General features: G+C 42.9%; 1 protein-coding gene across 1 annotated transcript in view; it reads left to right on the top strand.

Moving 5' to 3' along the window:
- The first annotated feature begins 5,237 nt into the window (after positions 1–5,237).
- Positions 5,238–25,937, top strand: part of LOC124680915 (cytochrome P450 81Q32-like) — a 30,512-nt gene continuing 9,812 nt past the window's right edge. The window contains exons 1-2 of the mRNA XM_047215932.1: positions 5,238–6,266; positions 14,882–14,893. Of these exons, the coding sequence (XP_047071888.1) occupies positions 5,334–6,266; positions 14,882–14,893 (945 nt within the window). The 5' untranslated portion in view covers positions 5,238–5,333. The remainder of the gene's footprint in view (positions 6,267–14,881; positions 14,894–25,937) is intronic.

The raw sequence follows: 25,937 nt of genomic DNA, 5'->3' as shown, positions 1-25,937 counted from the left end.
ATTGATGTCTCACCGAGCGAGTGTAGTGTTTACAAGGTGGTGGCTTGATCCAGATCCAACTTGCTCTAGGTAGAAGGAGGTGGAATCGGAAGAGGATCAGGAGGGGATGAACAGCCGATCCCGAGAAGGTCCTCTCTACGGGGCAGCTACTCCTCCTTTCATAGAGGAACCAGCCCTCCTCCCCACGGAAACTCGAGGGAGGGGTAACCACAAGCGTGCACAAGGAGGAGGAAAGTCCCGGTCTAAGCACGTGGGCTTGGTCCACGGCTAGGAAAAGCTCCTTGATCTACGGGAGTGGTTGTGGACGATGTCAACCCCTGTTGTACTACGCCATCCACCCCTAACCTTTGGGGAAAGGAGCAATGACCATAACGATATATGCATGCAATGTTAGGGCTTCTCTTGTCTTCTAGGGTGCATCATGGCTTGCTTCATCCTCCTTAGCTTCGTCCCTACGCAACTTGCTTTGCAGAGGGATCCCCTCCTAGCGCATGACGTGCACCCCTCGCGAGGGCTTCATGTCTTCTGGAAACACCAAATCTTAACTTCCTCTCGAGGTGGCATGCACGGGCCCAGCAGCAGGTGGACCGTGGTACCCCCGGTGCCACTACACCCACATCGAAAGATTGACACCATCTTCCAAGGTGGCATGCAATCCCTCTGTAGTAGATGAATTAGTCTCCTATCGAGATCCGACATTCCTTTGTGGCCGTGTGCAAACCTAATGAGGAGATAGTTTGTTGGTTCTCGCGGATGGTTGTGCTCCAGTTCAATTCTCGAACTATTATGTGTGCTCGACATCTAGACTTAACAAGCGTACTTGCCTTTCTCTTGGTTGTTGTATCGGCTTGTATATTTGTGCAACCTTCCTTGTTACATGTGAATGTTTGCACATAAATATCTCCATTCTTTCTTGATCTCTTGCTGCCGAACTTTTTAATTGCAAATATTGTCTTTCTTGCATTCAAAGCATAGCTTTAAAAAGCATCCTCTCTTGTTTGAAATATGCACCTTCCTTCGGAATAGCGGCACTGATAATTTCATCCACTGCTAGATAATCATTTGAGTTGAACATCTTGTCCATTTCTTCCTCTATCTTTACCATTGGCTTTGAATTTATTTCTGGATTAACATCGTTCAACTCATCTTTTGTTTCAGGTTTTTTAGCTTGTTCCCCTGGTGAAGTGTTTGATTTTTCTGTGTTTTGCTCCGGTGACGATCCACAAGAGCTTGTTTGCTTGTTTCCTGTAGAGTCACTTGTTGCATCATCATTTCTGCCAAGTCATGTGTAATCATGCATTCATACGATGAAGAATAATTAATAGATTTTTACTATTTTAAAGTAATATAAATAACTTAATGTGTCTTGTCTATCTATATAATCATCTGGACTGTATTCTTTTTTCATTTTTCTATACCCAGTGCTTCTTGTTTTCATTTCCTGATGTTTCTGTATCTCGAGAATCTTTGTATTCTGTAATGTGTTGTTGCTGCATTGATGAAGGTGAGATGATTTTTTCCACCTGTGGATTCATAACTAGTCTGATGTTATGTAGACAACTTCATATTTGATTTGTTGTCGTATATCTCCCGTAAAGTAAAATAGAAAACGAATTAATGTCACAAATTCTTTACCATCTATGTTATTGCACGTTATATGAAATTAAACATTATCATAGTTATTTTTTGTTACCTTGTTATCCTGTACCTTGCATTCTTCTTTGTATTTCGGTCTGCTAGAGCTGGTACTGTTTGAAGTAGTCTTTGTTTTATGGTCATTAAATAGTTCCTGCACAAAATAATACAAATAAAGTCAGATATGGTTTTAGCCATGTTTTTATATTGTTCATAATGTAGACCAACGTTCATACTAGTTTGAAAAGTTACCATGTTAATACTCGATGAGCTTCGTGGTTGGTTTGTTTTCATATTCTGTTGTTTCTCTGGTACATCCTAGTTGCTTCAATTTGCTTCTGAATGTTGTTTCATTTTTGACTGACTGCAGTAAACGTCCTATACAAAGTAAATATAAAATTGAACGATTATTTTTGTTTGAGAAGAGTTATTGTTCTTGTATTTAATATAATTAACATTCTACTCATTATATGTTACCTTTTTATATGTAAATTGCATGCCTCTATGATGTTTCTAATCTATCGTTGAACTGATCCACCATAGGTGCCATGCTTGTCCATCATTGTGTTCATCCAAGTATAATTATTCAGTCTATCGTTCTAGTTATCCTCATCTTCTTTAAACAAACTCCGCAGAAAAAGAAAAAAAGAAAAATATTTCTCTTAATATGTTGACATGTTTATTTTCCCCTATAAGCTATGTTACATCATATCTTTTTGACCTTCTTGGCTTATTATTTTCTGCTGATGCACCAGACTTGTTTTGATTGTCTGTTGTTGACACATAACTATGTGATTTTGTCTATTTGTGTGTGGTTTGATTCGGTTTGTTGCAATGAACCTCCTATTAGAAAATAGATACTCAAAACATTGCTATCTAGCTTGGTTTTTTTTAACAATGTCGTCATAATGTTATTTTTAAAACTAGTAATGGCAGTTTACCTGCAATTTTCGTTGGCAAGTTCCCCGACTGGTTTATTTTATATTGCTTGCAACAAAAACTGAAGGTGGCTGAAAAACTGAAGAAGCAGAAGAAGATGCAGAATTCGTGAAACTCTATGAGGTTAGCATTCTATTTTGCTTGCTTCCTTCATTCTGTGCGGTTGTTGAATTTCTAGTTGAACCTTCTTCCCGGTTTACTTCATCGACAAATCGCCTCAAGTGGGCGTACTGTATTGTGATTCAACACATTTAAGTCTATCTTCTCTATCCTCTTTTTTTCTTTATCTAACTACGTATTTTTGCATGAAATTTTAAACACAAATGTTTGAGTATCAATTAATAGAAAAATATGTGTGAAATTAAATAGTACATGTTTCATACATACTAGCAATGTGACTACATTGTGATTGATGTAGGAGCATGCTCGTTTTACAAGCTAATGTATTTTTTCCACCGAATACTCCACGTATTTTCTCATCTCACATGTATATATTTTTTTGCTTTAGAAAGTAAGCATTAATGTTTTCTTTAGGTGAATGTGCTAGATTTCATTATACTTGTGTACTTCCTAACATGATCAAGTAGTACTTCTTATTATGACTATCAGTACTTCCTAATATGATAAAATAGTACTTCATAGTATCAAATTGCAAGCATTAAAGTAGCATTTGAAGGTGTGAAACGTTAGTAAATATAGGATGTAGTTATAAGTAAGTGGTACTATTTTGACAAGTTTCAACATCTGCTCTGCTGTCAGTGGAATTTTAACCTTTGGTGGTAGCTTGTTTCACCACATTATTTGAAATTCTTCTTCACCCTTCTTTTTGGATGGCTCTCATTCATCCATCTTCTCAGGTGTGTCTTGTTTTTTTTCCTACAGAATTAAAAGCAGTAGCAGATCATTACATGGTAGATTGTCGAAACTATCACGTTTCCAGAAGGAACGGGGAAAATTTGAAGAGTACTTTTGACTAGTATCCAAAATCAAGTGTTGAAGTTTAACAAAACTTTTGATTAGTTTCTAGAACCTAGTAATGAAGTGTTGAAGTTTGAAACTTCTTTCTGTTTAGAATCCAAAAACAACGAGAAAATTTTGTATTAAATATACGTGTGTGTTTGTTCTGTTAATTAGATCGTCTATGTATCATATTTAATCTTGCGGATCTGCATGTTAGATATTTACCCATGTTCCCAATACTTCGTATCTTCTTGTTCTCGTTCTTCGTCTTCCTTCGTTCCCTTGTGTTGCTGTTGTTCGCCTCTATCGTTTGAAATTTGAATCGGTTGAGAAAGAAGAGATGTGAGGTAGCATACGAAGTACCAAGGTAGAAGGCGTGTTCGAGTTGTCACTCGAGAATGTAGCCTGGCGATTTTAAATTAGTGAAGATATCTTCGTTACAGATTTGCTTCTCTTGTTTTTCTCGCTATGACTTGTGGGCTAGCAGATATCATTAAATGGCTGGCGTGTACTATTCCATGTATCACATAATCTATTTCTCTTGTATGACATGTGGGTCCGTCATTTGACGAATCTTTCATTCCTACCTTGCCACCTCACAAAATCTACGTGAGCTACTTCATGTGAATGACATGTGGGGTCGCACCCTATTGGAAAGTTGATTTCTCACTCTCTCTTTCCCACTTTTCATTGTGGGATATGTGTGGTGTTTGGTTTGTTTCCTTGATTCGTAAGTCGTTTTCCTCTTATCCTTATCTATTTCCTCATTTCTAGATCTAGTTTTGATTTTTTTTCTTCAGGTGAAGGAGTATAGTAGGTGTCTTTACTTCGTGAAACTTGCTGAAAATTTTCTTTTAAACATTTTGTTTCACTCTATTTCAAACTAAGTTCATGAAAGTTAGATTTCTGGAAACTATCTTAGAGTCCAATTTGGACTGTTTCTAATTTATTGAGTTTTATTATCATCATGTTTGAATATGTTCTAGAATTCAAAATTTAAATTTTATCAAAATGAACCGTTTTGAACTTGTTTAAAAGATATTATGGAAAATATACCCATATTCAAACAAAACGTTAATCTGATATATATTCAAATAAATACAGCTATTTTAAATTTTGGTTAATTAGATATATGTCAGTGCAATTATTGTGTATTTGAGGAATGCCACGACAATTTTCATCTTTTGAAATATGCCGGGGCGTTTTTGGAAGGCTAAGAGTGGCATTTTTCAAAGAATCTTGAGAATTAAAGTGGCATATTTCAAAAGATAAGAATTGTAGTGACATTTCTCAAATATGCAATAATTGCAGTGGCATATATCTAATTAACCTTTTAAATTTATACTAAAAATTAAATCAATATGTTAAACAATAAAAAAGGGAGTACTAATGTAAGGTGGCCGCTCTCGTCACTGGTCACTGGATAGCCAGATCGAGACGCAAACGATACGAACCTGCCCAGGGATTGCGATGTGCGATGGAGATATATAGAAGTTCGAAACCGCACCGCGCGGCGGAAGACAAGACAATCTGATAATGCTTTCACTGGACGAGCGACAAATTAAGCCAGCTCATATCTCCGTGGTCCCCAGCCATGGCGTGTGCAAAACTGTACCGCAAGTCTGCCTTCTACTAGAAGAAATCCAACCACGCACGCGCGATATATGGCCGCCATGCAGGCTCCAATCAATCCATGAGTACAGTGCTTTTCCCAATCAATCCATTAGAAAGTGCTTTTCGCAATCAATCCGCAAGCTAAAAACACCCATTCGGCCATTCCCCCCACAGTGACTGAAACAATGGACAAGGCCTGCATTGCCGTCTTCTCCTTCGCAGTCCTCTTCCTGATCCACTACATTCTACGAGGCAAGAAGAACAATGGCGGCGACAAGGCCGTGCAGCTGCCGCCGAGCCCTCCGGCCATCCCGTTCCTCGGTCACCTCCACCTCGTGGCGAATAAGCCGTTACACGCCACGCTGCGCCGCCTCGCCGGGCGCTACGGGCCGGTCTTCTCGCTGCGCCTCGGCGCGCGCAACACCGTGGTGGTGTCCTCGGCGGCTGGCGCCAGGGAGTGCTTCACGCAGCACGACGTGACCTTCGCCAACCGGCCCCAGTTCCCCTCGCAGCTGCTCCTCTCCTTCGGCGGCACCTCGCTCATCTTCTCCAACTACGGCCCGCACTGGCGCAGCCTCCGCCGCGTCGCCGCCGTGCAGCTGCTCTCTGCGCACCGCGTCGCTTGCATGTCCGGCGTCATCGCCGCCGAGATCAGCGCAATGACTCGCCGGCTATGCCGCGCGGCCGCTGCCGACGGCGGCGCCGCCCGGGTCCAGCTGAAGCGGAGGCTGTTCGAGCTCTCCCTCAGCGTGCTCATGGAAACCATCGCGAATACCAAGGGAACACGGCCGGTGGCGGACGCCGACACGGACATGTCCATGGAAGCCCAGGAGTTCCAGAAAGTGGAGGGCGAGCTCATCACGTACATCGGCGCGGCCAACATGTGGGACTTCCTGCCCGTGATGCGGTGGTTCGACGTGTTCGGCGTCAGGAACAAGATCCTGGCCGCGGTGAGCCGGAGGGGTGCGTTCCTGCGGCGGCTCATCGACGCCGAGCGCCGGAGGTTTGGCGAAGGCCGCGGACAAGGCGACAAGAAGAGCATGATCGCCGTGCTGCTCACCTTGCAGAAAACAGAGCCAGACTTGTACACTGATACTATGATCACGGCTCTCTGTTCGGTGAGTTCATCTTTCTTTCTTTTTTCGAAAATTTCAAATAATTATCAACATCAATGGTAGTACAAACATGCTCAAAAATAATAAATTTAAAATAGGTCTTTGATCACCTAGCATAACTACATACACTAGCACGAGCCAAAAAAGTAGTTGTACACTAATACTTCTCTCAGTGCAAAAGATCGCTTAAAAAATCCATAGAAAACAATTCTACAAATTAGATGTCTTATAAAAGCTAGTGCAAAAGATCGCTTAAAAATCCATAGAAAATAATTCTACAAACAATCTAATTTTTTTATATAAGCTAAAGTTCCTTTAATTAATCATACAAAGTTTTCTATGTAAATTCTTTAAATCAAACATGCTCTAAAGATGGGAGATGAAAATAGAAGGAAACCATAGATTCATTGTGCTAGAGCATCTTCAGCCGCGTTTCTCAAACCACATCCGAATTAAGCGTTTGAGGGCCGCTACTAGTTGCCGCTTTTGGGGCGTATCCGCGTCCCCCAATTTTTTTTTTAGGATTTTATATAAACATCAATCAATAAATATGTAGACAATATTGTTTTCAAATTAATCGTTAACAAACAACAAAGCAGACAAATAGAAGTTGGGCTAGATCAAGGCGTCGGCGTAGCGGATGCCTCTCCTTTGAGCCTCCATAGATGATGTACGAAGTCATATTGCAGTTGAGCATGACCAGTGGTGTCACGGATTTTCGTATGCATGGCGAGAAAATCAGCAAACTCTGCAGGCATCTAGTGTTCAACCTTCGCAAGAGATCACTGGCACTTGTAGGGACCAACATGCCTGGCTCGAGTGGCTCGAGTCTTGCGGTCATTCTCGATGATCATGTCGTGCATGATCACATAATCTTGCATCACCTCCCACAGTTGGTTGTGAGCCCAAGAAAGAGCGGGATACCGAACAATAGCAAATTAAGCTTGAAGCACACCAAATGTCCGCTCGACATCCTTTTGGCATCTCTCCTCGACATCCTTTCGGCATCTCTCCTGGAACTCAACAAAGTGGCAATTTTTGACCCGTTGGCGGACATTGTGTTGACAAATGTCGCCCATGTTGGATAGATGCCATCGATTAGACAGTAGCCTTTGGTATATATTGGTTGCCATTGATCTCATAGTTGCATAGTGGTGCATGACCTTCCACAAGTTTCGAAAACATCGGAGAGCGCTGCAGCACATTGATGTTATTGTGCGATCCCACCATGCCAAAAAAAAAAGCCAAATCCATAGGTCATAATCTGCCACAGCTTCAAGCACCACACTGCAATATCCATGACGCCCTTTGTACATACATTGGGAAGCAAAGGGGCAGCTCTTCCGTGACCAATGCATACAATCGATACTTAAAAGCATTCTAGGGAATCATATCGCTGCATTTTGTGCCATGATTCTAGCAACATTTGCTTCAGTTGGCCCTCTCAAATAGTACAGGCCGAACTTTCCCACACGGCTGTGCAGAATTTGTACATGCACTCAATGGCAGTGGACTCACTCATGCGAAGGTAGTCGTCATGTGCACCGGCAAGTGCTCCATATGCAAGTATCCTCATGGCGCGGTGCATTTCTGGATCAACGAGAAGGCAGTTGTGCTAGCGGCATCATGTAGTAGGGGTCAAACTCTCTCACGCCGAAGGATTTCCATGAACAAGTCCTTGCTCATCCTATAGCACCATCTAAAATTGTCGGCATGTGTTCCAACCTCTGTCGGGGCTTCGACTTTTTTCTTCCCGGCCTTGAACCTCCACTGCGTAGCCTCTTCTTCTTCTCCTCAGCTTCATCAAGCTTATTTTTTTGAAGTCAAGCGATGATCTCCAAGTGCTCACGAACGTTGTTGTCGCAGGTTGCGTAGTCATCAAGCATTTCTTGAATCATCTCGTTGCATCTATCCATATCTATGAGGCAAAACAAATAGTTGGAAATCCGCGACGGCAATGCGGACAATAAACATTGACTGGCGGCGCCTACCATACAAATGATCGAACACCTTCTACGCACGGAGGATGGGAGAGTGGCCGCCGCATTCTGGCCAGAGTAGGCGAACCACCGGCGACGAAAAGAGAGGCGAGTGAGTCAAGCGGAATCCAACGCAGTCGAAGTACCGGGTCGGCGGTGGCCGGAGATTTGAGTGGCGGCGGAGGGTTGGGAGGGGAATGAGAGGACGCACTGCACGAAAGAAAAAGGCCGAAGCAATGGTATCAGCTATGGTCGCTGGTAGGTAGGAACACACGCGGGTTTTAGTTCAGTCCGACATCCTCGCAGTGCGTCCATGGAGCCCCAAATTCAACTGAGGCTACCCAACCGCGCCCTAGGTTCCCTTGCGTGCCAATTTATTTTCAGATTCCCGAAACTTAAAAGCCTAGCAGCACAGATCTTACATCGATCTTAAATCGTGAAACATAGTGAATCGAACAACACAACATGCATGCATAGGAGGTCATGTGCATTCGACAAAAGCATTTCACCCTTTCCTATCTGGTACCACCCACGTTTCCTTTGTAGTATTTGTTTTATTTCGTAGAAATTTTAATATGTTCTACATAAACTTGGCGTAGAAGTGCACATCTTTTTACATCCAAAACAAATATGGAAAACCCTACCGATAATTTGGAGGACCTGTCTTGCGAGTCCTGCCCCTTGTGCGAACATTCTACACGGGAATTTTTGTCAAAAAGGACCACCTGCCCCACTGAAATGTCAAAAGAGACCACCTGTGAACGGAAATGGCAAAACTACCGTGGCGGCAGCACGGCCAGGCGACGCGTGGCACCTGCCGCCGGAGCCGGTGGCGGCAGGCCCTGCCGCCGTCAGCCGTGGCGGCACGTCCGCCTCCGTGAACCGACCGACCGCCGACGTCGCCCTGCCGCCCTTGCCGGTGGCGGCACGCTGAGCTGGCAAGCCTGCCGCCACCACCGGTGGTGGCATGTGCTGCTGGCCGACAGCCCTCCACAGCGCGCTGACGGCGCTGATTCCCACGTACTTCTTCGAATTATTGTACTGCTTTTTGGCTGATTGCACTGATTGAGGCATGTTCTGCTAAATTTTCCCGCCTAATTCTGTCGCTCAGTTCGCTATAAAAGCCAGCGTCGAGTGTGCCTAATTCTCTCGCTCAGCTCGCTGATATTATTTGGTACACAAGTGCTCATACCTTAGCCAGCATGAGTGTGCCTTGCTCAGACCAGGATTTTAGACCGATGAAGGGAAAGAATGCAACTTTGCCGCCGGGGGTTAGAGCAGAGAGGTGTTGGTGCGGCCGCCTTGCGAAGGTGAAGGAAGTGGTGGATTTTTCGGATAAGTTCGGCATGAAATATTTCATGTGCGCATACTACGATCATGATCCACCCGCACATACAAGTTCATCGTCCTCGAGACCTACGGTATGTTGTAACAGCATGATTAAAAATCATATTTGTATGTCATTAATTTTCATTTATTAATCGTCTTATTTTTGTTGCAGTCTCCGCCGCCCCTTTGCAACTGGTTTCACTGGATAGACCAGGAGCAGCCGGATTGGGCGCGCCGTGAGGTGGAGGAAAAACAGAGGCGTGCGTGGGCAAGGTTCCATGAGGAGGAGCGTTTCGAAAAGGCTATTGCTAATGATAAAGCAGAAAGAGAGAGACAGATACAAAAATTAAGGGCAGAGCAAGCTCGAAATCGCGAGGTAAATCAGAAGCGGATGGATGATGAGGCTGCACGTAGGTATGCAGAGGAAGAGGTGCGCAGGGAGGCCCGTGAAGCGGAAAGAAAGAGATTAAGAGAAAGGGCTGCTGAGGCGCAGGCAGCAGAAGAACGCGGCGACAAGACTGGAAAATGGCCACGCTGGACGCAGGGCAAATAGAGTGATTTGTTGTAGTAACTACGTATTTTAAATTCTGTTTTACTTTCGCGTTGTATCTTAAATTCCGTTGTAGTGATTAGCCGTATTTTAATTTAAGTTATATTTCCAACTTTATTTCAGCAGATGTATTAATAATAAATGTTGGTTTCCCGGAAAAAGGTCGCGTGTAAATTTTCCCGCCTAAAGTTCCCGCCTTATTTTTTCCCGCCAAAATTTCGCGCCATGAATTCCCGCCAAGATTTCCCGCCTTTTGTCTGAGCCGCGTGCTATAAAACCCCTCCCCGGGCATTCATTTGTTGTACACAATCAAAGTCGCCAGAAGATGGCTCCTCGGGGAGATCGTAGTTTTACTGCACGTATGGCTGCTCCTCTTATCTCCTCTGCTACTTCAGTTATGAGTGCCAATAACATAGAAAATGTCGAAGATCTGGTCACGAATGTGAATCTTCTCGTTGAGGTAGGCAAGCTTTTTTCTAAGCACGCAGGTATGCCTGGCCGAACTCCGGTGGAATTACGACAAGAGCTTCTTAGGTTGCAAGCAAGGTTTGAGAAGAAGAAACCGAAGGATGAGAAGGAACAAGAAGAATTTCTAAAGTATCCATATACATGGGCTTCCTCGACGGAGGATGACGAAGAAGTCTTCACGCCGAGGAGTCTAGCTAAGAGCAATGAATATTTCAAGGGAAAAGTGCTGCATCCGCTTGCGTTGACTCGGACGATGATTTTATGCCACCGAGTAAGAAGGGAAAGGCTAGTTCATCATCGAAGAGCAAGAAGAAGGGAAAAAAGTGAAGCTTATAATGTTACTCGTAGCGTTTATTTTAAGTTGTGGTGTTGGCATTGCCGATGTATCTTCATTTTATGTTGTATTTTTGCATGTTCATGTATCTTATTTTGAAAAACTGGTTGAATAATAATTGAAAATTATAGAAATATGTCTCATACATAGGTCATACATAGATAGAAATAATGGTAATATGGCAGAGTCGTCAACATATCACCCTTGTCGACGACGGCGTGGTGGTCTCTGCTTAGCACCAGAAGGCGACCAAGGATCTGGTATACGATGTTGGCGCAAACCTCGACCGTACTGTTCGTGCTCCTCATCTATGTGGGCCTCATAGTTCTGTGGTGGAGTTTGTAATACATGTTGAGATTGTGCCGCCGGAGGAATTAAACTGCCTTGTGTGCTTATAATGTCAGCTCCAAAGAATTCATTAAATATCCCTTGATTCTCAGGTTGACTAGAAGTTCCGGGATAGTATTCTTCCTGCATATGCTCGTAGCTTCGTGGCGGGGCCATATTGTGGCCGAAACCAGCTATCATGTTGGGCCAAGCAGGATCAAAAGATTGCTGCGTAAAAAAATTAGTTGTAAGTAATAGACATGAATATTTTTATGGGAGAAATTATATATTACAATTGAAGGAACCTGTGGAGGAGGCATATTGTAGCCGAGTCCAGCTTCCGTCTCTGACCAGTCAGGTTCAAAAGATTGCTGCGGATGAAAAATATTCGTAAATAATAGGCGTAATTTTATGGTGTATGACTGATTATTTATAAAATATGAACATACGCGAGTGGTGTTGTCGATGTTTGAAGTCTCCCCTTGGGTGTATGAAAATCGTTCCCCGAACGGATTAGTAGAGAAAATATTCTCCTCCTATTTTTAATGCACAGAAGATAATATTTTTTGTAAAATCTTGTAGAAGAACGTACGCGCATTTATAATTTTAGATGTATCTGATAATACCTGTGTGGCAGCATGGGGCGGAGACATGCGAGCTGATTGTGAGCGGTCAAGTAGAGATGAGTCGACGCGTGCATATGATGGATTCCGCGTAGGAGGTTGGCTCGTACGCGCCATACTGCTCGTACGCGCCATACTGCTCGTACGCGCCATACTCGGTCTAGACGACGGTGCATCTGGCATGTCGTACTCTCGTGTAACAACATCGTCATCTCGAGCACAACCAAATCTTTTAAGCCCGTTCATGGCCGTATTAAAAATACGCCTAATAAGGGACTTTCCTTCAGGAGTATTCACGTTTCGCAGCCGCAAAGCATCCGCCGCAGACCGAGCGATCTCCCTATATTCTTGTATCTGAAAATAGAAAATTCAAAGTATGAGAAAATGGTGTGCATATTTATTTCAATTGCAACAAACTCATATTTTTAAAGAATTGCAAGTACCGAGGTATCGCGATGGTATGCTGCTGTTCGTTCAGTCCCTACAACCAGTGAATCTGTCGTCCTCTCTGGTGGAGGACCGGTGAGCAAAATTCTTGTGCTATTGCGATACCAATGATTGTAGTGGTCGTATGTGACGTCACTATATTGTCTACCAATATAAGAAATAATTGTCGTTAGCACATGTATAAAAATAATCGAAATAATTTAATACAAAACGTACCTATGCTCTTGCACTACATCGGATGCCGCATTATTAATCCACAGCTGTATCCACTGTCTATTACGACTGCTCCAGTCGGCACAATTCAAACCTTTATTATCTTGCCTGAAATCAAATGATATATTTAATTAGGAAGATGTAAGTCATAAATAAAATGTAATACATTTTATATTGAAATGAGCGCACTTACGTGTGAACTAGATCGTCAAGTCGCCTCGGTAATGGTGATGGAACAACCAGATAGAGCCCAAACTGCCGCATAACACGCTCTGGGTTATATGTCTCAATCATCCAAAGAAAGAGGAGGTGGCAGCGTGTTAACCACAAGTCGGAGCCTGTATACATATCAGCTGTAGGTGGCTGAGCACCCCACACAGCAGCATCATCCATCCATGGGTTCCATCTGATCATGTGATCCTCTAGCCCCTCAAACTCCTGGTGGTATTCCGGGTAACAACCGTGCACCACATTTGTTGACCAATTTTTTTTAGCATGTACCCAACGAGATCCAAATGTCAGAGGGCCATGTATAGCATGCCCAAAATCATATGGGTGGATTATGTTGGATAGGTGGGGACGTCCAACAGGTAGGTACTCCCATGACCATAGCTGAAGAAACTCATAGCTGACGGCAAGTATGTGGCCTTTAGATTTTTTCGGGGTGGCATGACATAACCCCCTGTATGTATGAGCAAGCATGGCTGAACCAAAGCTGTATATGGGCCTGGGAGGTAAGGGGCCATCTACTATCTCTTCGGCAATTTTAATCAAACTAGGGAGAACAACGTCACCGTGTGACGAAGGGAACATTATACCTAAGAGATACAACACATATGCAAATAGATGTCGTTCCAGCGTGACATTATCTGCATTGCCAGGTAAGTTAGCAAAATGTGTAACTATCCAGTTCAGAGGCACACCTCTAGGACGGTTCCCACTGCGGGTGTTAACAGGAAATGGAACACCAAGCCGTGCTTCAACCTGTAGCGGCCAATTACTAGAATATGCTTGGGGGACCACCTGGATTACCAATGATAGGAAGAGCAGTAATCATGGACACATCTTTTAGGGTCGGTGTCAACTCTCCACAACGTAACTGAAAAGTGTGGGTCTCAGGTCTCCAACGATCAACAAGGGCTGACATAAGAGATGGGTCCAACAGAAACTTCTCTTTGCTTGATGTAAGCTTGGAATATGAAAGAAGTCCGTGAGCGCGCAAGTGATCCATATAACGAGCGTGAACATGGAGCCTATTTTTGATGCCGCGTAGCCTGAAGGGCTGAGGGGGGTCGAAGTGGGCGTTTGTAACAACCCAAAAATTTCAAAACAAACAAAATGAATTTCCCTAGTTCCAAATTTTGGAACCAACAAAAACTTTTATTAAAATAAGATTGATACATATAGACCTTGTTTTAAATCCTGTGTTTTGCCATGATGAGTGTTATCATGCTTATGTGCTAAACCCTAAAACCCTAAAGTGATCAAGGAAGGTCACCAACCCAATAAAATAAAGAAGAAAGAAATCAAATAAGAAAAACCTTAAACCCTAATCTTCTCCGTAAATCATTTTAGATCTATTTTGAGAAACACAAAATAAAATAAAAGACATATGTGGGCATATAGTCCTAATAGGTAAATCTTGAACCCTACCTTTATTATTTATGCTAAATAATGGTGAACCATTTATGAACCCTACTAAACTCTAAACCTCACCCCTCTTTTCACCACCCTGGTTAAAATAAAATAAAAAGAATTTAATTAAGAAAAAGGCATATGTGCCTATGGCTATTTTTATAAAACTTTACCCTAAGCTTTTCTACTTTGCTTAGAGGTTTGGAAAACCTTCACACACCTTATCTAGTACCTATCAAACCAAATCCAAGTGGTTTCCAACGAAAATAAAAAGAAACTAAAAATGCCATAGAGGCATATGAGAATAAAATAGCAAATATGTGAATTTAAGAATCTTGACCCTAATACATGTGGTAAATGGTTGGATCACTTCCATATGCCATTTCAACACTCAACAACATCAATTGGGTCAAGCCAAATCAAATTAAAAATCAAAGGCAACATATGCATAGAGGCATAAGTGGCACATAGCCATTTCCCCAATTCTTGACCTATGCACTTTAAACCTTGACCAAATGGTGTGAAACCATCTCTCAACCTAATATAATACTAAATTGACCCTAACCCATGCCCAAGTAAAGCAAGATCAACCATTTACAAAAATAATGAATTTAACACATCACCTCTTATGTGTTATGGCCATTTTTGCAAATCTTTGAGAAAGACCATTTGAATTGGTTTCAATGGTTGGAAAATGTTTCTAAACTAATAAGAATCACATTGGAGTAAACAAAAGTCAACTCAAATAGGGAGAAATCAAATAGGGAGAAAATCCCCAAAATTCACTCACATACACTTAGCCAAATTTGCAAATCTTCAACCAAGGCCACCATTGCTTGATCTATTGTTTGTAAAATACTTATATATAGTAAACAAACATAATTGCATCAAAGAAACAAGAATCAAATCAAAGCAAATCTCAAATTCAACATTACATGTGATAATGGTCATTGGGCCATTTTATAAAATGTTCCCCTCTTTACCCCTCTGGCTTTGACTTTTCTTCAACCAAACTTGGTCAACTATGACCATGTCATCCAAGACCATATGAAGGTGAACAACTTTCATGTTGACCACCATACCTAATGTTGACCAGGTTGACCAGAATGCATTTGACAAGTGGAGACTTTAAAACTATGTGAAGATGACCCCCATTTTGAATCCTTGCAAACCTTCACCAAAATGAGCACCACCACCACCATTCCATCTCTATGATTTTATGAATGAGATCCACCAAAGGAATTTCCAAAATTCAAAAATTAGTTTCTTGCGGCCATTTCTACAAACACTTTGCAGGCAGACCCCAATTTGATGCCCATGCTGAGTTTTTGGTTGGACTTGGTCCAACCCTGGCCCTCCCCTGCTGCTCTGTAACACCACCACCTCTCTGGACACCAGTCCAAGCCACTGCCAGCCCTGAACCTTGCTCACCTTGACCAAAAACTGACCATGCCGAGGCATGGCATGACATCCACATGCTCACCTCCTCTCCTCTCCCATCCAAGCCACTCCACCATGTCCTGCGGATCACCCTGACGTTGCTGAGCAAGCTAGACATCATCGTGAGTCGGAGAGAACACGACAGCACCCTGGACAGCACGTGGTCACCGCCCTCGGCCTCGCCAGCGCGTGCACCAGCATGGCCACGGGCACGCCAGTGCGCCCGCTCGCCCTCGTCACCCCGACCATCTCCTGCCCTCTTCTCTCACCTACGGCCTCTCCTCGACGTCAGCAAGCGCATAGACAACTCCACTTGGATGCGCCAGCCCTGTAGACGACGACACGGACGACGACCATCCGCCGCAGTACACGGGTCCCCGGTGACGATGACGACGCGACCACTCCACCCCTGGCCTCTCCTGGATGCGCGTCGTGCTCACCGTGACACCAGGAACACGCAGTGCCCATCACTTGCCCCTTCACCGCCCTGAAACGCCGACGGCGTCGACGACCTGCCCCGCTCGCCACGGCCACCCCTCGCCCCTATAAAAATAGGCCGCCCCTGGACGATTTCATCACACCCTCGCATTCCTCTCTCACCACTGAGCCTCCTCGTCCCCTCCTCTCGCTCAATTACTCACCGGAGCCCCCCAATTTCTCGCCGGAGCCCGCGGCGGTGCTGCAGAAGAAGCCGACGATTGCCGCCACCTCTGGAGCCGCCGTTTGTACCAGCAGCTTCCCCATCCTCGACAACCTCCTCCTGCACCGACGCCGTTGATCGCCGGAGCCCAGGGTCGCCGTCGACCCCCTACCTCCGCCGCTGCGGTGAGGTCTTCCTCCCGTCGACGACGACGACTACCAGCCGCCCGATCTACCCCTCATCCAACGGCCGACGCTGCGCACCGCTTCGGTAAGGAAACCAACCACTGACAGGTGGCCCCTCCCTGTCAGGCGGCCCGCGTGCACCGTTCGCATAGCCGGGCCGGCCCAACTTGTTCTCTCTCTCCCTGGCCTATTTGCTTTCCCGCGCGAGCCCATGCATTTGAATTTGAATATTTCGAATTGATCAAATTGCTTACTGCATACATTTTCCAATTTAAATAGAATCAAATCTACCTGGCCAAATTTAATAAATTTTATATATTTGGAAAGTTGAGGAAATTATCTAAACAACCTCACTGGTCTCAAACCTAGATTATGGATAGAAATAATGTGACAAAATAAACAATGCAGGGACTTTTCTGCCTTAGATTAATTCTTAAAAATCAACCAAAAATGCTTTTGAGTTGATTCCAACTCCTATAATTCACATTTCACTTACACTAATTGTTTCTGCAAAAATATGCCATGCTTACCTTGAATGATCATGGCCTAGTTTAATTAAAGGACTTTATGACTATTTCTAGTCAAAGACATTGTCCAAAACTATTAATAAATCTTATGGGAATATTTCTCTCATTTAAATCTTGTCATGAACAATTCAAAATAAGTTAGAGACTCTGGTCATTTAGGTCTCATATGAATTGTTGATAATATTAGATCCTTACCATGTTAAAAATTAAATGGTATGAGGTGCTACACCTCATTTAAATCATTAGTATGTGGTATTAAACTATATGAGGTGTAGCCTCTCATTGAAATACTTACTCCAAGGGATTCAATGAGAATTAATGACACATGTAGTAATAATCCATAGGTTCTTATTTAAAAATATTCAATCATTTTCATAGTAGTATCTAAATTAATCAAGGCTACTTATTAAATCTTATGAGATGTATTGGTCTCATTTAAATCTTGCCTCAACTAAGTTAATATGGGGTATAGACTATGGTCAATTTTAAACCCATATTAAATTAGTTGATGATATTAAATCATTAATCATGGGTAATAAAAAGGCATGAGGTGGTGTACCTCATTTAAATCATTTCCCAATTGATACTTGTGAAGAGGTTGACTTTAGTCAACCTAGGTCACATCTTATTCATGAAGGAAATTAAATCTTAATAATATTTAATGAGAGGAAATTATTTTCTCTCAAGAAATAAATAGAAACTCTAATTAATATTTATAATGAGAGGAAATTATTTTTCTTAAGAATAAAAATTAAATCAACTCACCTAATAAGCATGTTGATTGATAGTTTAGTAAGGGTAATTTATGTGTGTGCTTAGTCTAGTACTTAGGCTTTGTGTGGTAATTGTGTGTATTGTACTCGTATTTAGACGCTAGTACCGATGAGTACATCGAGGAGGAGGAGGACTACTTTGAAGAAGAAGAGAACTTTGATCACTACTCCCACCAAGGCAAGCTATTATCAATGCAAGCTAACTCCAATGCAAGCTATTATCAATGCAAGCTAACTCCAATGCAAGCTATACTCTTGCAAGCTAATATTCTTGCAAGATACCCTAAGGCAAAGCTCTACAAGAGCAAGGCCTCATCCCCATTTAATTTATGCTTAATGATCCTATCCCAAGTTTTTACCTTACACGTTTTTGACTTTGGTTTATCAAAGCTTACTTTTTTTGATTCATGATTCACTTGGTTTAGATATAGAGTAGAACAAGAGCATCAAAGTTAGCCTAGAGCAAGACAAGCTAGTTAGCACCCCTCATGACTAGTTGCTAGTGCTAAACAAATAAAATTGACTACTCTAGATGGGAAAATGTGAAATGAACTGACTTTGAAAACCTTGGAATGATGACTCATTCTATTGAAAGATTTTGAAGGTGTATATGGCTTGTGAATGACTTGGTGAATTTTACAAAAAAAACTGATGGTTGGGTTCGGATGCGATACCATTCCAATTTGAAAGTACCCCCACAATACCCAACATGGGTAAGGGCTTAACTAGAAATTTATGTGCTTTAGTATGGGTTCCCTCTAAACAAGCGTCATCGGGGTTATGCCAAGGGCTGCCTCTACAAAAGAAATGATGTGATATGACGTGAATGAGGTGAATTGTCCGGCCCAAGCCTCGTGCAGTTCCCGGGCCGATCGTCTGTCTTCACCGGGAGGCCAAGCTCATGGGGAGAGGTGCCTATACTAGAGTATGTAAGTGAAAGGTTATGGTTGGTAGTCCGCATACGGAGTATGATAAATCGAGGCCAGTTAACCCTGACGGATTATTGCAAATGTTGTGGCACAAGTGTACGACCTCTGCAGAGTGTAGAACTATTCGAATAGCCGTGTCCACGGTTACGGACGATTGGAAAGGCCATACTGTTCCTTCATCAGACCATTTTTCAAAAATGTGACATGTGAAGGGTGACTTGTGATTTGAACTTGAAATGGTGACTTTGACTTGAATCACAACAGAGTTGTGGGAATGACACTAATGTTCCCACTTGAGTTAGTTAGCAAATGAAGAGGCTTTTACTAAATACTTATGAAATAAAATTGGCTTTATGCAAATAAACTTAGAGCTTAGCACCCCCTTACTATAGTTGATAGTGCTTACATCGAGTATTAGTTTGCGAGTACTTTAAAGTACTCATGGCTTTGTCCCCGGCTATTCAAATGGCCGGACTATGAAGGAGAACAACGATGACGAGGAAGATGGACAGCGGGACGTCTACGACAACTAGGATCACTCCCGACGTCAACGGTTGCTCGTGGAATAGATGGACCGCAACCGTTACTTCGCTTCCGCTATGTGTTTTGTAATAGGATCTCTAGATCCACTATGATGTATTAAGACTGGATCATGTGATCCCTCTATGTAAGACAATTATGTGATGTAATGAATGATGTGTTGTGATATCAATCTATTATGTCTCGCAAAAACAATATTCCTGGGATTGCGATGAATGGCATAATAGGCATCTGGACTTAAAAATCCGGGTGTTGACAAGTTGGTATCAGAGCCATTGTTGACCTTAGGAGACCCTAGTTAGAATGGACGTCCTGAAAAAATTAGTTTCATAAACAAATGAAGTAGATATTTATGAAAACTTATTCTCACTCTTATCCTTGAGATCTTTTCCAAAATAAGAGATCCATACTCCACTTTTCCTTATAATCCTACATAAAAGTTTGCACACTTGATCACTTCTCTCATCTTAAATTTCTCACAGATGGAATACCAATGGAAATGCTATCAGCTTGGTCACGGAGGAGAACTGTGGTTCGAAAAGGAATTGAAGCAACTAGTGGAATATCTAGGACACCCGTACCCCGAGTTCTTCGGAACATCCTTCAATAATCAGTTGGGAGGATCACCCCGGTGGGAAGTTTCCGCTGACCTAGGAAGAAAGCTTGAAGCCCCGGTATGGGAAACCATATGGTTTTCTGTAACGGGAAACACCTGGAAGGAAGGACTAGACAAAGCTATGCAAGAAGCAATTTCCCGTCTGTGTGGACAAAATGAGGACAAGATCAAGAACACTCGTTTCCTCTACTACCCAAGATATGACTCCATGGGAAGACCGATGACCATGCCCCCACCACAACCAGAGATGAACCCCTATAAAGCCCCTCAGGATTTCAGGCAGTACAAAACCCGCAGGGATTTGGATAACGCCTTCGCCTCTCGCCAAGCACCTCACCCGTGAAGAAGAAGAATCCACCCTGAAGAGTAGTATCACCCCAGCACTTAAGTAGGTGTGAGTTGTATCAGGATCCCCCATGTATCGTAGAGCGATGAATGGTTCTTCAAACCAACGGTGTGTTAGCCTTGTAATGTATGATGCTTGGTGTGAATGAAAAAGTGTTGCTGGTTTTTACCCCCTCAACACTACTCAAGTTTTGAAAACTTTGTGAACTTTAACTCAAATAAACCATAGAAATTTCCCTCTTATCTTACCATCTATCTCAATCTTCAGATGGCCCCACCAAACCGCAACCAAGACGCAATGATGCAGATGCTCCAGATGATGATGGAAGATCGCGAAGCCACGAGAGCTGAACGACAAGCCAACTTAGCTGCACTGCAACAGATAGCTCAGAACAATCAAGGCCATGGAAACCATGATCACCCAGGATCAAAGCTGAAGAACTTTCAGAACACCAACCCTCCTATGTTCAGCAAGACCGAGGAACCACTGGACGCAGATGACTGGCTCCAGACAATGGAGAACAACCTAGAAGTTGCGGGAGTAGAAGCCGCAGAGAAAGTACTGTTTGCCACCCACTATCTGTCAGGACCAGCCAGAGCTTGGTGGACCAGCACCCGTGCCATGAATGCAGGACAGATGATGACATGGGAAGACTTCAAGCTGAAGTTCAGCAAATACCATGTGCCCCAAGGACTGATCAAGAAGATGAGAGACGAATTCCGTGAACTGAAGCAAGGAAGAATGTCCGTGGTGGAATACCGCGACAGGTTTCTTACACTGTCAAGGTACGCCCCGGATGAGACAGACACCAATGAGAAGAGGAAGGAAAGATTTCTGAACGGACTGCATGACGAGATGCAAACAGTGTTAGTGAACATTCCGTTCGCTGACTTAGAAGCCCTTGTGGACTCAGCCATACAGATGGAAGGAAAGCTGCATCAAGCCAACGAGAACCGCAAGAGAAGAATGATGAACCAGAGTGGACCCCACCATACCCAGAAGCACCGCAACAGCTCAACTGGAGGATTCACCTCAAGATACAATAAACCCCCTGCTCAGAATTATCGCCCCAACTACCCCAACCACAATGGAGGACCCCCGAAGCCCGGAGGCAACAACAACAACAACAACCACCACAACAACAACAGTAACAACAAGGGAAACAACAACAACACCAATACTGCCCCAAGGACTGGAAGTAACGCTGTTCCCGTCAACCCCAAAGACAAGTCCACAGTCAACTGCTACGAATGTGGAGTTGTGGGTCACTTCTCCAATGAATGCCCCAAGAAGCTTGCCCGGATTGCCGCCAATACCGCAGCACCTGCTCAGCAACAGCGCCGCTTTGTCGGAAGAAGGAATCAGAACAACAACAACGGACGTCTCTACCACATGACTGCCACTGAAGCTCAGGAAGCACCCCAGACCATGCCAAGTATGTCCTCCTGTTAATAAAATGCTCAATCTCTCTTAGGAACCTAACTTTTCTTAAAATCTCGGGACGAGATTTGTTTAAGGGGAAGGGTTTGTAACAACCCAAAAATTTCAAAACAAACAAAATGAATTTCCCTAGTTCCAAATTTTGGAACCAACAAAAACTTTTATTAAAATAAGATTGATACATATAGACCTTGTTTTAAATCCTGTGTTTTGCCATGATGAGTGTTATCATGCTTATGTGCTAAACCCTAAAACCCTAAAGTGATCAAGGAAGGTCACCAACCCAATAAAATAAAGAAGAAAGAAATCAAATAAGAAAAACCTTAAACCCTAATCTTCTCCAGAAATCATTTTAGATCTATTTTGAGAAACACAAAATAAAATAAAAGACATATGTGGGCATATAGTCCTAATAGGTAAATCTTGAACCCTACCTTTATTATTTATGCTAAATAATGGTGAACCATTTATGAACCCTACTAAACTCTAAACCTCACCCCTCTTTTCACCACCCTGGTTAAAATAAAATAAAAAGAATTTAATTAAGAAAAAGGCATATGTGCCTATGGCTATTTTTATAAAACTTTACCCTAAGCTTTTCTACTTTGCTTAGAGGTTTGGAAAACCTTCACACACCTTATCTAGTACCTATCAAACCAAATCCAAGTGGTTTCCAACGAAAATAAAAAGAAACTAAAAATGCCATAGAGGCATATGAGAATAAAATAGCAAATATGTGAATTTAAGAATCTTGACCCTAATACATGTGGTAAATGGTTGGATCACTTCCATATGCCATTTCAACACTCAACAACATCAATTGGGTCAAGCCAAATCAAATTAAAAATCAAAGGCAACATATGCATAGAGGCATAAGTGGCACATAGCCATTTCCCCAATTCTTGACCTATGCACTTTAAACCTTGACCAAATGGTGTGAAACCATCTCTCAACCTAATATAATACTAAATTGACCCTAACCCATGCCCAAGTAAAGCAAGATCAACCATTTACAAAAATAATGAATTTAACACATCACCTCTTATGTGTTATGGCCATTTTTGCAAATCTTTGAGAAAGACCATTTGAATTGGTTTCAATGGTTGGAAAATGTTTCTAAACTAATAAGAATCACATTGGAGTAAACAAAAGTCAACTCAAATAGGGAGAAATCAAATAGGGAGAAAATCCCCAAAATTCACTCACATACACTTAGCCAAATTTGCAAATCTTCAACCAAGGCCACCATTGCTTGATCTATTGTTTGTAAAATACTTATATATAGTAAACAAACATAATTGCATCAAAGAAACAAGAATCAAATCAAAGCAAATCTCAAATTCAACATTACATGTGATAATGGTCATTGGGCCATTTTATAAAATGTTCCCCTCTTTACCCCTCTGGCTTTGACTTTTCTTCAACCAAAATTGGTCAACTATGACCATGTCATCCAAGACCATATGAAGGTGAACAACTTTCATGTTGACCACCATACCTAATGTTGACCAGGTTGACCAGAATGCATTTGACAAGTGGAGACTTTAAAACTATGTGAAGATGACCCCCATTTTGAATCCTTGCAAACCTTCACCAAAATGAGCACCACCACCACCATTCCATCTCTATGATTTTATGAATGAGATCCACCAAAGGAATTTCCAAAATTCAAAAATTAGTTTCTTGCGGCCATTTCTACAAACACTTTGCAGGCAGACCCCAATTTGATGCCCATGCTGAGTTTTTGGTTGGACTTGGTCCAACCCTGGCCCTCCCCTGCTGCTCTGTAACACCACCACCTCTCTGGACACCAGTCCAAGCCACTGCCAGCCCTGAACCTTGCTCACCTTGACCAAAAACTGACCATGCCGAGGCATGGCATGACATCCACATGCTCACCTCCTCTCCTCTCCCATCCAAGCCACTCCACCATGTCCTGCGGATCACCCTGACGTTGCTGAGCAAGCTAGACATCATCGTGAGTCAGAGAGAACACGACAGCACCCTGGACAGCACGTGGTCACCGCCCTCGGCCTCGCCAGCGCGTGCACCAGCATGGCCACGGGCACGCCAGTGCGCCCGCTCGCCCTCGTCACCCCGACCATCTCCTGCCCTCTTCTCTCACCTACGGCCTCTCCTCGACGTCAGCAAGCGCATAGACAACTCCACTTGGACGCGCCAGCCCTGTAGACGACGACACGGACGACGACCATCCGCCGCAGTACACGGGTCCCCGGTGACGATGACGACGCGACCACTCCACCCCTGGCCTCTCCTGGATGCGCGTCGTGCTCACCGTGACACCAGGAACACGCAGTGCCCATCACTTGCCCCTTCACCGCCCTGAAACGCCGACGGCGTCGACGACCTGCCCCGCTCGCCACGGCCACCCCTCGCCCCTATAAAAATAGGCCGCCCCTGGACGATTTCATCACACCCTCGCATTCCTCTCTCACCACTGAGCCTCCTCGTCCCCTCCTCTCGCTCAATTACTTACCGGAGCCCCCAATTTCTCGCCGGAGCCCGCGGCGGTGCTGCGGAAGAAGCCGACGATTGCCGCCACCTCTGGAGCCGCCGTTTGTACCAGCAGCTTCCCCATCCTCGACAACCTCCTCCTGCACCGACGCCGTTGATCGCCGGAGCCCAGGGTCGCCGTCGACCCCCTACCTCCGCCGCTGCAGTGAGGTCTTCCTCCCGTCGACGACGACGACTACCAGCCGCCCGATCTACCCCTCATCCAACGGCCGACGCTGCGCACCGCTTCGGTAAGGAAACCAACCACTGACAGGTGGCCCCTCCCTGTCAGGCGGCCCGCGTGCACCGTTCGCATAGCCGGGCCGGCCCAACTTGTTCTCTCTCTCCCTGGCCCATTTGCTTTCCCGCGCGAGCCCATGCATTTGAATTTGAATATTTCGAATTGATCAAATTGCTTACTGCATACATTTTCCAATTTAAATAGAATCAAATCTACCTGGCCAAATTTAATAAATTTTATATATTTGGAAAGTTGAGGAAATTATCTAAACAACCTCACTGGTCTCAAACCTAGATTATGGATAGAAATAATGTGACAAAATAAACAATGCAGGGACTTTTCTGCCTTAGATTAATTCTTAAAAATCAACCAAAAATGCTTTTGAGTTGATTCCAACTCCTATAATTCACATTTCACTTACACTAATTGTTTCTGCAAAAATATGCCATGCTTACCTTGAATGATCATGGCCTAGTTTAATTAAAGGACTTTATGACTATTTCTAGTCAAAGACATTGTCCAAAACTATTAATAAATCTTATGGGAATATTTCTCTCATTTAAATCTTGTCATGAACAATTAAAAATAAGTTAGAGACTCTGGTCATTTAGGTCTCATATGAATTGTTGATAATATTAGATCCTTACCATGTTAAAAATTAAATGGTATGAGGTGCTACACCTCATTTAAATCATTAGTATGTGGTATTAAACTATATGAGGTGTAGCTTCTCATTGAAATACTTACTCCAAGGGATTCAATGAGAATTAATGACACATGTAGTAATAATCCATAGGTTCTTATTTAAAAATATTCAATCATTTTCATAGTAGTATCTAAATTAATCAAGGCTACTTATTAAATCTTATGAGATGTATTGGTCTCATTTAAATCTTGCCTCAACTAAGTTAATATGGGGTATAGACTATGGTCAATTTTAAACCCATATTAAATTAGTTGATGATATTAAATCATTAATCATGGGTAATAAAAAGGCATGAGGTGGTGTACCTCATTTAAATCATTTCCCAATTGATACTTGTGAAGAGGTTGACTTTAGTCAACCTAGGTCACATCTTATTCATGAAGGAAATTAAATCTTAATAATATTTAATGAGAGGAAATTATTTTCTCTCAAGAAATAAATAGAAACTCTAATTAATATTTATAATGAGAGGAAATTATTTTTCTTAAGAATAAAAATTAAATCAACTCACCTAATAAGCATGTTGATTGATAGTTTAGTAAGGGTAATTTATGTGTGTGCTTAGTCTAGTACTTAGGCTTTGTGTGGTAATTGTGTGTATTGTACTCGTATTTAGACGCTAGTACCGAGGAGTACATCGAGGAGGAGGAGGACTACTTTGAAGAAGAAGAGAACTTTGATCACTACTCCCACCAAGGCAAGCTATTATCAATGCAAGCTAACTCCAATGCAAGCTATTATCAATGCAAGCTAACTCCAATGCAAGTTATACTCTTGCAAGCTAATATTCTTGCAAGATACCCTAAGGCAAAGCTCTACAAGAGCAAGGCCTCATCCCCATTTAATTTATGCTTAATGATCCTATCCCAAGT

Source organism: Lolium rigidum, unplaced genomic scaffold (assembly GCF_022539505.1).
Source record: "Lolium rigidum isolate FL_2022 unplaced genomic scaffold, APGP_CSIRO_Lrig_0.1 contig_30536_1, whole genome shotgun sequence".
NCBI classification, from domain to species: domain Eukaryota; kingdom Viridiplantae; phylum Streptophyta; class Magnoliopsida; order Poales; family Poaceae; genus Lolium; species Lolium rigidum.
Note: the sequence above shows the minus strand (reverse complement) of the source record. Positions and strands in the feature narration are given on the sequence as shown.